This window comes from Podarcis liolepis (genome assembly GCF_965112155.1).
Source record: "Podarcis liolepis genome assembly, chromosome: Z".
NCBI lineage: Eukaryota > Metazoa > Chordata > Lepidosauria > Squamata > Lacertidae > Podarcis > Podarcis liolepis.
The window spans coordinates 36,553,228-36,565,349 of NC_139570.1; the positions used below are offsets into that span (position 1 = coordinate 36,553,228).

Sequence of the window (12,122 nt, forward strand, 5' to 3'; positions counted from 1 at the left end):
CTCCTGCGGTTTCCTGCGACTGGTACCCAGAGGCATGGCTAAGTTGCCTAAGGCTTTATGAGCCAAAACTGAATTGAAACTGGAAGAAACTGATAGCCAGCGCAGCCAGGTCGGCATCCATGTCATATGCTCATTCCATCTAGTCCTAGTGGGAAATCTGGCTGCTGAACTCTGGGTTAGTTGCAGTTTCCAAAAAAAGTCTTCAAGGCCAGCCCCATGCAGCAATCTAACTCAGAGTAATATCTTATGTACGAGAGCGGGTGGGGGTGGGGATTGTCACAGAAAGCACGCCCGGGCTGAATCAGACACTCACGGCATCCATTAGTGTGAATTGTTCGGCCACCATCTCTGGCGAGAAAGAGAGGAAATCTAGCTTGCCTTCTCCTAGCCCATTCTCCTCTTCTAGCCGCAGGGTGCAGCTGGCATGGTCCACAGCTGGGAGAGACAAGGGGACAGAGTCAAGGCATGGAGCAACTGGCAGGAAGGCCAGCAGAGGACAGGGCACCTGCCATCGCTCCCCGACCCCCAGCCCAATCTAAGCACAGATCAGAGGGGCTATAAAAGGAAGTGGCAGAGAACACCCTTCGCAGGAAGAATTCAATCCTTGGCATCTCCAGCTAAAAGGGTCTCGTGGAGTCAGGCTGAGACCATCTCCAAAGCTGGAGGCCTGGAGGCAGCTGCTGCCAGTCAGACTAGAGACTATAGGCACCCCTGATTTTGTATGTGTTCAAAGAACATGTGACTATGCATGCACGGGCCATTTTTGGACCAGCCAATTGGGGGCATAACAAGCTTATGTGTGCTCCATGATGTCCTGGAATGCAACCCCTGCACAAATCAAGGGTTGTCTGCACATGTCCCACCCACCCCAACCACCAATGGCCATTTTGGACTGTAGCTGTAGCCCAAAATCTCTGGAGGGCACCAGGTTGGTGAAGTTTGGCCTGTATGATGGAAGGGGGCCATCGCTCAGCTGTAGGGCAAAAGTCTTGCATCTGCAAGGCTCCAAGTCCAGTCCTCGGGATATCCAGATAAATGGAGTTGCGGGTGGTGGTGGGGGAGAACCCTCTCTGCCTGCCTGTGACCTAGCAGAGCTGCTGCCAGTCAGAGTTAGCGGCCCTGGGGTATGTGGAACGACCGGCCAATGCACTGGAATGCAGCTGCTTAATCTTAACCTGGCCTTTCTTGCCTATGGAGCTCAGGCAGGCTGCCCCACCCATTCCTGTTTGCTATCTTATCTCCACAACAACCCTGTGAGGTAGGCTAAGCTGAGAGAGAGAAAGAGAGAGAGAGAGAAGCCCTGCTCACCTTCCGCCTCCACCTCGGCCCGCTCCTGCTGCTGGAACTGCGTGAAGAGGATGCGGGCTCTCCGCTCCAGGTCTGAGCCTGGGATGTTGAGCCGCACATAAATTATCAGCTGCTTCAGGCAGGCGTAGTCCGGAGGCTTGCGGAAGTCTTCGGAGTACTGATCCAGCCAGGCACCCAGGATGGACGAGATGGTGCTGAGGAGGAGGAGGAAGAATAAGAAGTTGGGCTTCCTCCACAAGCCAGGTCAATGGGCGTTTCAGAGGGTTGCATTGCACCCAAAAAGGGGGGGTTGACCTTGAGGGGTGGGGATCCTCCGGCCCATGGACCTAATTGCTCCACCCCTTTTGACTAAGTCCCATGTACGGAGGCAGCTGAGCCAAAGGAGGCAATGGTCGCTGATCGTCCACATGGGCATCTGACATCGGGGTGATATCAGGTGACTGACAGATGGGCAGCCCCAGCGGCAGGGGGGGGCATGGGAAGTTGAGGATCTGTGGCCCTCTGGCTGGATCCAATCCCTCACCCCCACTTCCATGCACAGAATCCAGGCTGAAGAAGGGTTCCTCACCCCTGTCCTGGGGTAAACCACTTCTGAATCTTTTACTGTGTCTCTCTTGCACGCACACAAAATATTGCCATGCTGGTTAGAAATCTGAGGAAGTTGCCCAGCACTCCATCCCTGCTAAGGTATCTAAGATGGTAGCCTCCAGGTGTTGTTGGACTACAACTCCCATCATCCCCTACTAGTTTGTTCAACAGTGAAGGAATGATGGGAGTTGAGGTCCAATGACGTCTGGGGAGTACTACCTTGATTACCCCCTGTGCCATCACTCACAGGCCAGACACTTACTTTTTCAGCTCCAGCCTCTCGTCCACTGCATGCCTGGGGTGGTCTCCGTTGACCTGGAGGTGCAGTTTGCCATATCTAGAGGACCAGGGAAAGCCAATCAAAGCTTTGGGATGCACACACATGCGTTTCAGGGATTACTTGCCCCCAAAACAGTTCCGACTACCAGCATGGTCAGGCGTGATGGAAATTGTATTATCGTTTCATTTTTCATTTATGAATCACCCCCCATGAGCTGTCTCACAAAGCCATTTAGAATAAAACAACATTGCACTGGGTAAAAAAAGAATAAAGATTCTCATCCGCATCCGTGGTGGATTTTGTACGGGGCTTTCAGAATAACCTTTCTGAGGTAATAATTGCCATTTTTATCAATCACTGTTTATTTCACCGGTGAATTGCTCCTCCTCATCCAGAAGTGATTTACCAAAAAAGCAATTATGAATATAAAAATGGTTTAAAACCATGGCTCATCCATAAAAATCAATCCAGTGGGGTTCAAGATTTTGGAAGGCTTTCATCGTCAGCAGGTGCTGAAAAGAAAGTAGGGAAGGCACTTGTCTGATGTGCAATGAAATGGGGTTCCAAAGGCTCAGTGTCACCCCACTAATGGCCTAATTTTGATGGACAGGCCTTCTGGTAGGATGGCATCTGCAGAATGCCTTCTCCTGCAGAATGCAGTGATTGGCTGGGTATTACTATTATTGCATTTATAACTCACAATTTCCTCCAAGAAGCACAAGGTGGTGTACATGGTACAACCACCTTCCTATTTTACCCTCACAACACCCCTGCGAAGTAGATTGGGCTGAGAGTGAGTGACTGGCCCAAGGCCACTCCATTGAGCTTCATGACTCCATAGGAATTTGGACTCCCCAAGGTCCTAGGCTGACACTCTAACCCCTATGCCACACTGTAGTAGAGGAGATCTTTCAAGTATCTGGAGGAGTCCACAGCGACTACCATGCTACACCACTAACTGCTCTTCCCGACAGCAGTTTGGACTCAGGAACTGGTGTCTTACCCGACAGAGCCCCACAAGGAGAGAGAAGGCAGAAGATTACCTGTTCAGAAGGAGGTCCAGGACCTGCTTGGTCGTGGCAAAGGCACGGTATGTACAGAGGAAGATGGTGACGTAGGTGGAATCATTGCCTTTGAATGCAGAGACGAGGTATTGCACCAGCTTCTCCAGGGTCCCAGCTTTGATGGTCCGCACCTTACAAGTCTCGTACAGGTTTAAGGCCGACTCGTTCTCAAACTGTGAAAGGGACAGAGAATTACATGAGCCGCTGCTTCAAGGGGAGTTGTGGAAGCCGTTCTAGTGCTTTTCCAGCTGCACTGGCTCCCGGTGGAGTACAGGGTCAGATTTAAGGTGCTGGTTTTGACCTTTAAAGCCCTTCACGGCCTAGGACCCTCGTACCTACGGGACCGCCTCTCCTGGTATGCCCCACGGAGGACCTTAAGGTCCATATATAGCAACACCCTAGAGGTCCCGGGCCCTAAGGAAGTTAGATTAGCCTCAACCAGACCCAGGGCCTTTTCAACACTGGCTCCAGCCTGGTGGAACGCTCTGTCTCATGAGACCAGGGCCCTGCGGGATCTGATTTCTTTCCGCAGGGCCTGTAAGACAGAGTTGTTCCACCTGGCCTTTGGCTTAGAATCAGTTTGATTCCCTCCCCCTCTTTCTTTTTCCTTTCTCCTCCTGTGAAGAGGCTGCATCCTAATGTTTTCATGTTGTATTTTAATCTTTTTAAATTGTATTTTAATCAACTTGTTTTTATTATTGGTTGTTAGCCGCCCTGAGCCTGGTCTTGGCTGGGGAGGGCGGGGTATAAATAAAAATTTATTATTATTATTATTATTATTGAGCTGTGAAGGTGGGGGGGGGGAGACATTACCCCTCCAAATGTTGCACCGGGTAACATCACTAGGAGTAAGTGCATATCAGGTCCAACTTCCATGTATTACCTGAGAGGCAAGGCCTCTGCTTACATGCCTCTAGCAAAGGACAGCCCTGTTCCACTGGTCAAACACTCAGAACAGCCCTGTAAGGCTGGCGACTTTAGTTGCCTCCACACCAGAGACAGAAAGTTGCACAGGTTCTGAGGTGACATCACAACTAGTGACCTGCAAGCTCATAAAAAAGTCACTTTCGGCCACAGTGCCCTGTCTGTTCTTGCGAAAGGATGGAAGCCTTCACTTACCCCCAGCCATCGCTGCCCCTTGTTGGCTGTGTGGTGGAGCTGGACTTTCCGGAGCGAAATGCTATAGATCACGCCATCTTCCACCTCTTCTCCGATCTCCTGAGTGGAGCTCTGCAAAGGGATCAAAGAAACAGAAAGAGATGGGCAAGTGGGCCTATTAAATAAAACATATGCACTGTTTTTGTCAGCTTCATGGGTACAAAATGGCAGCCCAAAAGGGATTAGCTCAGGCACAGGCAAACTCTGGCCCTCCAGATGTTTGGGACTACAATTCTCATCATCCCTGACCACTGGTCTTGTTTTCTAGGGATGATGGGAATTGTAGTCCCAAACATCTGGAGGGCCGGAATTTGCCTATGCCTGGATTAGCTGTTTTCTCCATCTCAAGGCTCCCCAGCCAAAAGGTGGCCATATTTCAAGAGAACGTCCAGATCACAAGAGCTCCACAGAACATGGTAGATGTCCCTTATTTTGAAATACTGCCCAAAAAATCCTGCAGTTTGGGGGCTGTGGCTTTTGACATGCCCACATTTTTTAAAGTTTTAAATCTATTCACTGCCATTGAATCTCAAACCAGGACAGAGCTGGGGGGGGGGGGATTGGGAGAACATTTGGAAATCTAAGAAAACTGTGGTAGGCACCACTAAATGCCCTTTTAACAGATAAGTGTCTGAGTTCATGCACTGGGGGGAAAAATACACTTTGGAACTCCCTGCCTATTGACATCAGGCAAGTGCCTTCACTGTACTCTTTCTGGCACCTGCTTAAAACACCTTTGTTTAGATGAGCCTATCCACATATTTAGGAAGCAGAAACAAGTTTCAACCTGTTTTTAGTAAATAACAATGATGAAAGATAAAAAATATATATATTGAAAGATGTTCCAGTAGCACCTTAAAGACGAACTAAGTAAAAGCTTTCTAGGTATGAGCTTTCTTCGGATACTGTTTTAGGTTATTGTTATTTTAATGTTTAAGAAGTCATAATAATAATAATAATAATAATAATAATAATAATAATAATAATAATTTTTTATTTATACCCCGCCCTCCCCAGCCAAGACCGGGCTCAGGGTGGCTAACAACCAATAATAAAAACAAGTTGATTAAAATACAATTTAAAAGATTAAGATACAATAATAAAACAATTAGGGAGCAATCTCATCATAGGAGGAGAAAGAAAAAATAAAAAGGGGGAGGGAATCAAACTGATTCTGAGCCAAAGGCCAGGTGGAACAACTCTGCCTTACAGGCCCTGTGGAAAGAGATCAGATCCCGCAGGGCCCTGGTCTCAAGAGACAGAGCGTTCCACCAGGCCGGAGCCAGTGTTGAAAAGGCCCTGGCTCTGGTTGAAGCCAATCTAACTTCCTTAGGGCCCGGGACCTCTAGGGTGTTGCTATATATGGACCTTAAGGTCCTCCGTGGGGCATACCAGGAGAGGTCTTACATTTTTGTTGCTAATTGGTAATTTTATTGTTCTATCTTTTTCTGGTAAACTGTTTCAGTGATGATGATGATTTTTTTTTTACCATCAAGCAGTGTATAAATTTCATTACAATTAAAAAAAATAAAAATAAAAAAATCATTCGCATGTTCTCAATATGCCAGGCTGCAAAGAAGTATCGCACAGAGGCTTTTCATTTGTGGAAGCTGGTTGCGAATAGTGTACTGCCACTTAACAGGGGTTGGGGTTACATGTCACAAAAGCAAGGGTTACAATAAACTGTTGCTGTGTGAATTGTTTCTGTTCAGATAGATTTCTAACTAATCAACCATGCTCTTTTCCTGGATACTTTGTTCTACCTTTACTCACCACTCAATTTTCTTGGTGTCCCCTTCCCCTCGGACAAACAGCATTTTGTGGTTACCGAGAATGCTCAGTTCTCATTGGGCTGTTTTTGTGTGTGAGGGGGTTTCCCTCAAGGTATGTTATTGTACTTCTGCAAGCCTTGAGATTTCCCCAGAGCATGCCACACACCTTCCTCATATTTCTTCCTTGCTCCATTTTGGAAACAGAACTGTCACAATTCGGCATCAAAGCTTGCTATTGTTATTAAGAACGTAATCTAAAACTTGATCTAAGTTTACCAATCACCACAAGTTTATGCCTACAAAAATCACTGCAAAATAACTGGAAAACAATCAAATGGCATTTTTAAACGACAACAACGACAACAGGAAGCTGCACATCTTACAAAGTTTACATAACCTTTTAGAAAGCAGCAAAACACATGAGATATTAAGTGCACTGGAAAAAGTGACTTTATAAATTAGTGGAATGATAAGATTGTTATATTTTTTCAGTGCTTTGTTTATAGACATATAGTTATAGCTGTTTATTATGAGAACTATATGACTCCCCCCACAATAAGAAATTTGTTCTCTTTCCACTATAAAACCTCACGCTTAACAGATAATCAGCAAACTTTTTGAATAAATATCTTAATGGTTATGTCAAATATATCAAACAATATCCTTTCTTATATGAATGCTATTAAATGTAATCAAACTGTCACTCCCACTCTGTCTTTATATTTGATGTATTCGTACAAACTTAAGTGTTATGCTTAGTTTTTGTAAATTTAGAAGAAGAAATCACAGCACAGAAGTGGAATATGCAACAAATAGTTGCAGCATTGAGAGCTCACGTTCAGGGTGCCAGCCAGACAGCGCACCCTCTTCCAGGATGCTCCATTCTTTCCCTCCTCCTGCATGATTTACCGTATTTTTCGCCCTATAGGACACACTTTTTCCCCTCTAAAAAATGAAGGGGAAATGTGTGTGCATCCTATGGGGCGAATGCAGGCTTTCGCTGAAACCTGGAGAGCGAGAGGGGTCGGTGCGCACCCGCCCCGCTCTGGATGGCGGCGGAGAGCTGCCTGCAGTCCCGGGATCAGCGCACTTCTCCCCATCGCCAGCCCCATAAGCTCGGGGGACAGCGGGGAGGCAGAGCGTGCCTTCCCACTGTTCCCCGACCTGGTTCTTCCAGCCACGCACCTGGGGGGGAAATAAAATTTTTTTTCTTTATTTCCCCTCCAAAAAACTAGGTGTGTCCTATGGGCCGGAGCGTCCTATGGGGCGCAAAATACGGTACATGCATGCCTCAACAGAACATAAAACTGGGAAAGTATGTGTGCATGGACTTTTCCAGTGTTATTTCTCCAGTTTATAGATGATGCGATTTTGGGGAGTGGGAAATTGGAAACTGCCTTCAACCGACTCAGACCACCTGGTCCACCTCAGTATTGACTGGCAGTGGCTCTCTACGGCAGAGCTTTCCAAACTGTGTGTCACGACATGTTAAGAGTGTTGGCTGCAGTGTGTAGGTGTGTCGTGGGAACGCTCCCTGCGCTACCCCCAGGGCTGGAAAGGGGTTAGTTTATCCTCCAGTTTGCTAGTAAAACTGAATTGCTGTGTTGTGAAATGAAGCATGTCTAAAAAGTGTGTCCCCAACATGAAAAATAAAAAAATGTCCAGTAGCACCTTAGAGACCAAGTTTGTTCTCAGTATAAGTTTTTGTGTGCGTGCACACTTCTTCAGATACTGAAGCCTCTGAAGAAGTACACAAGAAAGCTTATACCCAGAACAAACTTAGTTGGTCCCTAAGGTGCTACTGGACATTCCCCCCTGCCCAACTAAAACAGATCAACACGGCTACCAACCTGAACCCAACATGAAAAGTTTGCAAAGCTGATGCTGTACCACTGAGCTACAGCCTTAAGAGTGGGAAAGACCCCACAGGGCCACTCAATTACTAAAAAATGTTTGTTCCCTAATAATGAACTCAGTGTTTGCACACTCCACCCTCATGTCTTTAGAGGTGGGAGTAAGAAAATGTTTCCCTAAGGGAGGAACTCTGCCCATGCTCAGAAGTGCCCCAGGTGCCAGCATCTCTCAAACAACATAAACATTCATGCCTTGGGCAGGAAAGGGCTATATGAGCTCAACTAGGTCCTTGAAGGTGATAGTGGTGAAGTAAAAATGGCCCCTTGACAAGAGGGGTGGAGACCTCGTGAGGAGGAACTGTGTATGCATCTGTGGCAAAAGAATCAGCCCCACAGCAGGGAAAGTTACAAAACTGTTCCCTGAGCGCTGTTTGACAGAGGAGGAGGAGGAAGGTTGAAGGAAGCCAAAACCACGGGAATGGTGGGCAGTTTCCTGGAAAGCCAAGACAGAAAACACACAAACCTTTCTTTTAAGGCAAACAAAAAACAATAACAAAACCCTTATCCTCTAGGGAAGGCACAAAAGCAGGTGTCAGCTTGAGCCGGGTCCAGACCATATCCTCTTATCAAATGACAATATGATAGAAACACAGCAGCGTTTGCGGAGTCACTTTATATATATTTAAAAAGTCAAAGATACTTAATGACAAATCCCAAACAGGTAAAAATTGAAATGTAAAGCCTGATTTAAAAAAAACCCAAGAGTGTGGTTAGCATGCCAGACTAGGACCTAGGAGGCCAGGATTGAAATTCCCACTCAGCCATGAATTTCATTGGGTGAATATAGCCCAGTTGGTTAGAGCAGGCATAGGCAACCTTCAGCCCTCCAGATGTTTTGGCCTACAACTCCCACAATCTTTAGCTAATAGGACCAGATGTCAGGGATGATGGGAATTGCAGTCCAAAACATCTGGAGGGCTGAAGGTCTCCTATGCCTAGAGTGTGGTGCTGATAACACCAAGGTTGCAAGTTTGATCCCCATATCGGACAGCTGCATATTCCTGCATTGCAGGGAGTTGGACTTGAATGATTATTCTCAGGGTTACAATTCTATGATCCTATGACCTTGGGCCAGTTAATCACTATGAGCCTAACCTACCTCACAAAGTTGTTGTGAGGGTAAAATGGAGATGTGAAGAACTGTATAAACCACCTTGCGCTCCTGGGGGTGGCAGCGGCAGCGGGGGGAGTTGTGGAATATAAATGCAAAAAAAAAGAAAAGAAAAGAAAAGAAATGAAGCTTTGCAAAATTGTCTGTATTCAGAAGAAAATTGCATACAAAAATGTGTACAGTAGAAGTAATTTTCATAAAAACGCTGCTGGGTTTTAATGAGGACTTTTAAAAATAATACCGCAAATTGATGTGGAAATCTGGAGGAGTGAACTGAAGATTTGGAATACAGTATGAGTAACCGAGAGAAACAAGAGACCACACAAAATCTGACTCACAAGCTGCAGAACGCAGATGAGTTGGCAGATGGGAAATGGTCTCTATCTCTCTCAAACTCTCTCAACTCATCACATCATCTTTTACTCCTTAAAATGAAACCTGCTCTTGCCTCAATCATTTCCCCCTCTTGACATCAGAAACCCAGGATTTGCCCGCTGTCAAGGGTGGTAAAAATGCCCAGCATAAGCCAACATCTCAAGGCTGCAGGTACAATAAATCAGAGCATCTCACGGGTTCATCACTGGCGTCAACAGTTTGGTACAGTGGCTAGTGTGTGTGACTAGGACCTGGAAACCAGGGTTCAAATCCCCACTCGGCCAGGCAGCTCACCTTGGGCCAGTCACTCACTCTCAGGCTGACCAACCTCACAGGGTTGTTATAAGGATTAAATGAAGAGGAGGAGAACTATGTGCACCACTTTGAGCTCCTTGAAAGAAAGGTGGTCTGTAAATACAAGGAAGGAAGGAAGGAAGGAAGGAAGGAAGGAAGGAAGGAAGGAAGGAAGGAAGGAAGACACCTGCAGGCTGCTTGTGCAACCCTCATTTCACCAACTGTGTGAGAATGTCCATCATGGAGGCCGTAAATCTCCATGGGACACAGACATGAAGGAGACGAAAGGGAATTCTTGCTGGCTTCAAAAACCGTCATGGGGCACTTCTAGTTTATTACAGTGGTACCTTGGGTTAAGAACTTAATTCGTTCTGGAGGTCCATTCTTAACCTGAAATTGTTCTTAACCTGAGGTACCACTTTAGCTAATGGGGCCTCTCACTGCCGCTGTGCAGCCACTGCACAATTTCTGTTCTCATCCTGAAGCAAAGTTCTTAACCTGAGGCACTATTTCTGGGTTAGCGGAGTCTGTAACCTGAAGCGTCTGTAACTTGAAGTGTCTATAACTCGAGGTACCACTGTATTCCATTTGTATCCCACCTTTCCTCTAAACAGAGTCAGGTGGCATCCATGGTTCTTCATTTCTACCCCCACAAAAACACTGTGAGGTAGGTTTGTGTGTGTGTGTGTGTGTGTGTGTGTGTGAGAGAGAGAGAGAGAGAGAGGTGGTAACCAGTCAAAGGGGGAGAGAGAGAGAGAGAGAGAGAGAGAGAGAGAGAGAGAGAGAGAGGTGGTAACCAGTCAAAGGTCACTCAGTGAACTTCACAGCTGAGCAGGGCAGATCTGAACCCGGCTTTCCCACATACAGGTCTGAACCTCTAACCCAGAGCTTTCCAAACTTTTCGTGTTGGTGGCATACTTTTTAGACATGCATCATTTCGTGACACAGTAATTCAGTTTTACTAGCAAACCGGAGGTTGAAACTAATCCCTTTCTAGCCCCGGGAGGAGCATGGGGAGCATTTATGTGACACACCTACACACTGAAGCCAAAACACTAACATGTCGTGACACACAGTTTGGAAAGCTCTGCTCTAACCCTTAGACCATCTTGCCTCTTGTTTTTCTAACTCAGATCAGCAATCTGCCTTTGTATGTTCAGGAAAGGGAAAAACAAACAGACACGTGATCAGACATCTGGGGTGGGTGGGTGGGTGTCAAGCTGAATCAACAAGCCAGGCCCCACCCTCTGGACAAATGCCAGTCCCTTTGGGTCAGGTCCCAGTTACCAAAATGAAGTCGTCACTAAGGGAAGCTCATTGTGTTTATTGACCCTCTCCCTCCCTCTCTCCAATACAGACTGTAGAGGGGGAAAAGACAACTAAGGTTTTGTGATACAGCTTGAATATCTCTGAATGGTTTTACATGTTCCAGAACAAAATCTGAATAAGCTTCCTGTGTAGCCACACTGTGTAAACAAATCACATTGGTCTAAACTGACTGCATTCCAAAAGTTATAGATTCAAATCACCCATGACTTCACAATACAGTGCACTCCAGAGGTCTGAGACAGGAACATGCTCCCTAATAAGTCGCTGTCTCCATTTTGACTTAAAGGTGGAATTTTTTATATGCAGATGGTCCCAGGTTCAATCCCCAGCATCTCCAGTTAGGGCTGAGAGAGCCTGCTGCCTGAAACCCAGGAGAGCTGCTGCCAGACAGTGTAGACAACACTGAGTTACATGGATACCAATGCTCAGTAGAGGACAGCTTATTATGTTCCTATCTCAACAACAGCCCTGGCAATTAGTCCCTGTGTCCTGTGGTATCTTCTTTCTGATCAAGCATTCTTAAATTATACGTGTGGTGTGAGGACCAACAGATGGACAATGAAAGTGGACCCCATGACACCTGGATGGGGGGAGGGACACCTGCCTTGAAGCAGCACATGAGAGAAGGATCTATGGGGTCTTGGTGGACCACAAGCTAACCTGAGTCAACAGTGTGATGCAGCAGCAGCAAAAAGAGCAAATACTATTCTAGGCATCTAGTGTCCTGATCAAGCGAAGTAATAGTACCACTCGATTCTGCCTTGCTCAGACCAAACCTGGTACTGTGTCCAGTTCTGGGCACCTCAATTTAAGGATATTGACAAGCAGGAATGTTTGCAGAGGAGGGTGACCAAGATGATCAAGGGTCTGGAAACCAAGCCTTATGGAGAACAGTTGGGTCTGTTTGCCTAGAAAAGAGGAGACTGAGAG

The 12,122-nt window shown here is 46.5% G+C and overlaps 1 protein-coding gene across 7 annotated transcripts in view; it reads right to left on the reverse strand.

Annotated features, from left to right (window-relative positions):
• RALGDS (ral guanine nucleotide dissociation stimulator) overlaps positions 1 to 12,122 on the reverse strand; it is a 92,615-nt gene that overhangs the window by 16,805 nt on the left and 63,688 nt on the right. For all 7 annotated transcript variants that reach the window (XM_083485541.1, XM_083485539.1, XM_083485540.1 and 4 more), the window contains exons 2-6: positions 4,360 to 4,470; positions 3,220 to 3,413; positions 2,159 to 2,233; positions 1,309 to 1,502; positions 314 to 435 (exon numbers count right to left, since the gene is read on the reverse strand). In XM_083485541.1, coding sequence (XP_083341667.1) covers positions 314 to 435; positions 1,309 to 1,502; positions 2,159 to 2,233; positions 3,220 to 3,413; positions 4,360 to 4,470 — 696 coding nt within the window. The remainder of the gene's footprint in view (positions 1 to 313; positions 436 to 1,308; positions 1,503 to 2,158; positions 2,234 to 3,219; positions 3,414 to 4,359; positions 4,471 to 12,122) is intronic.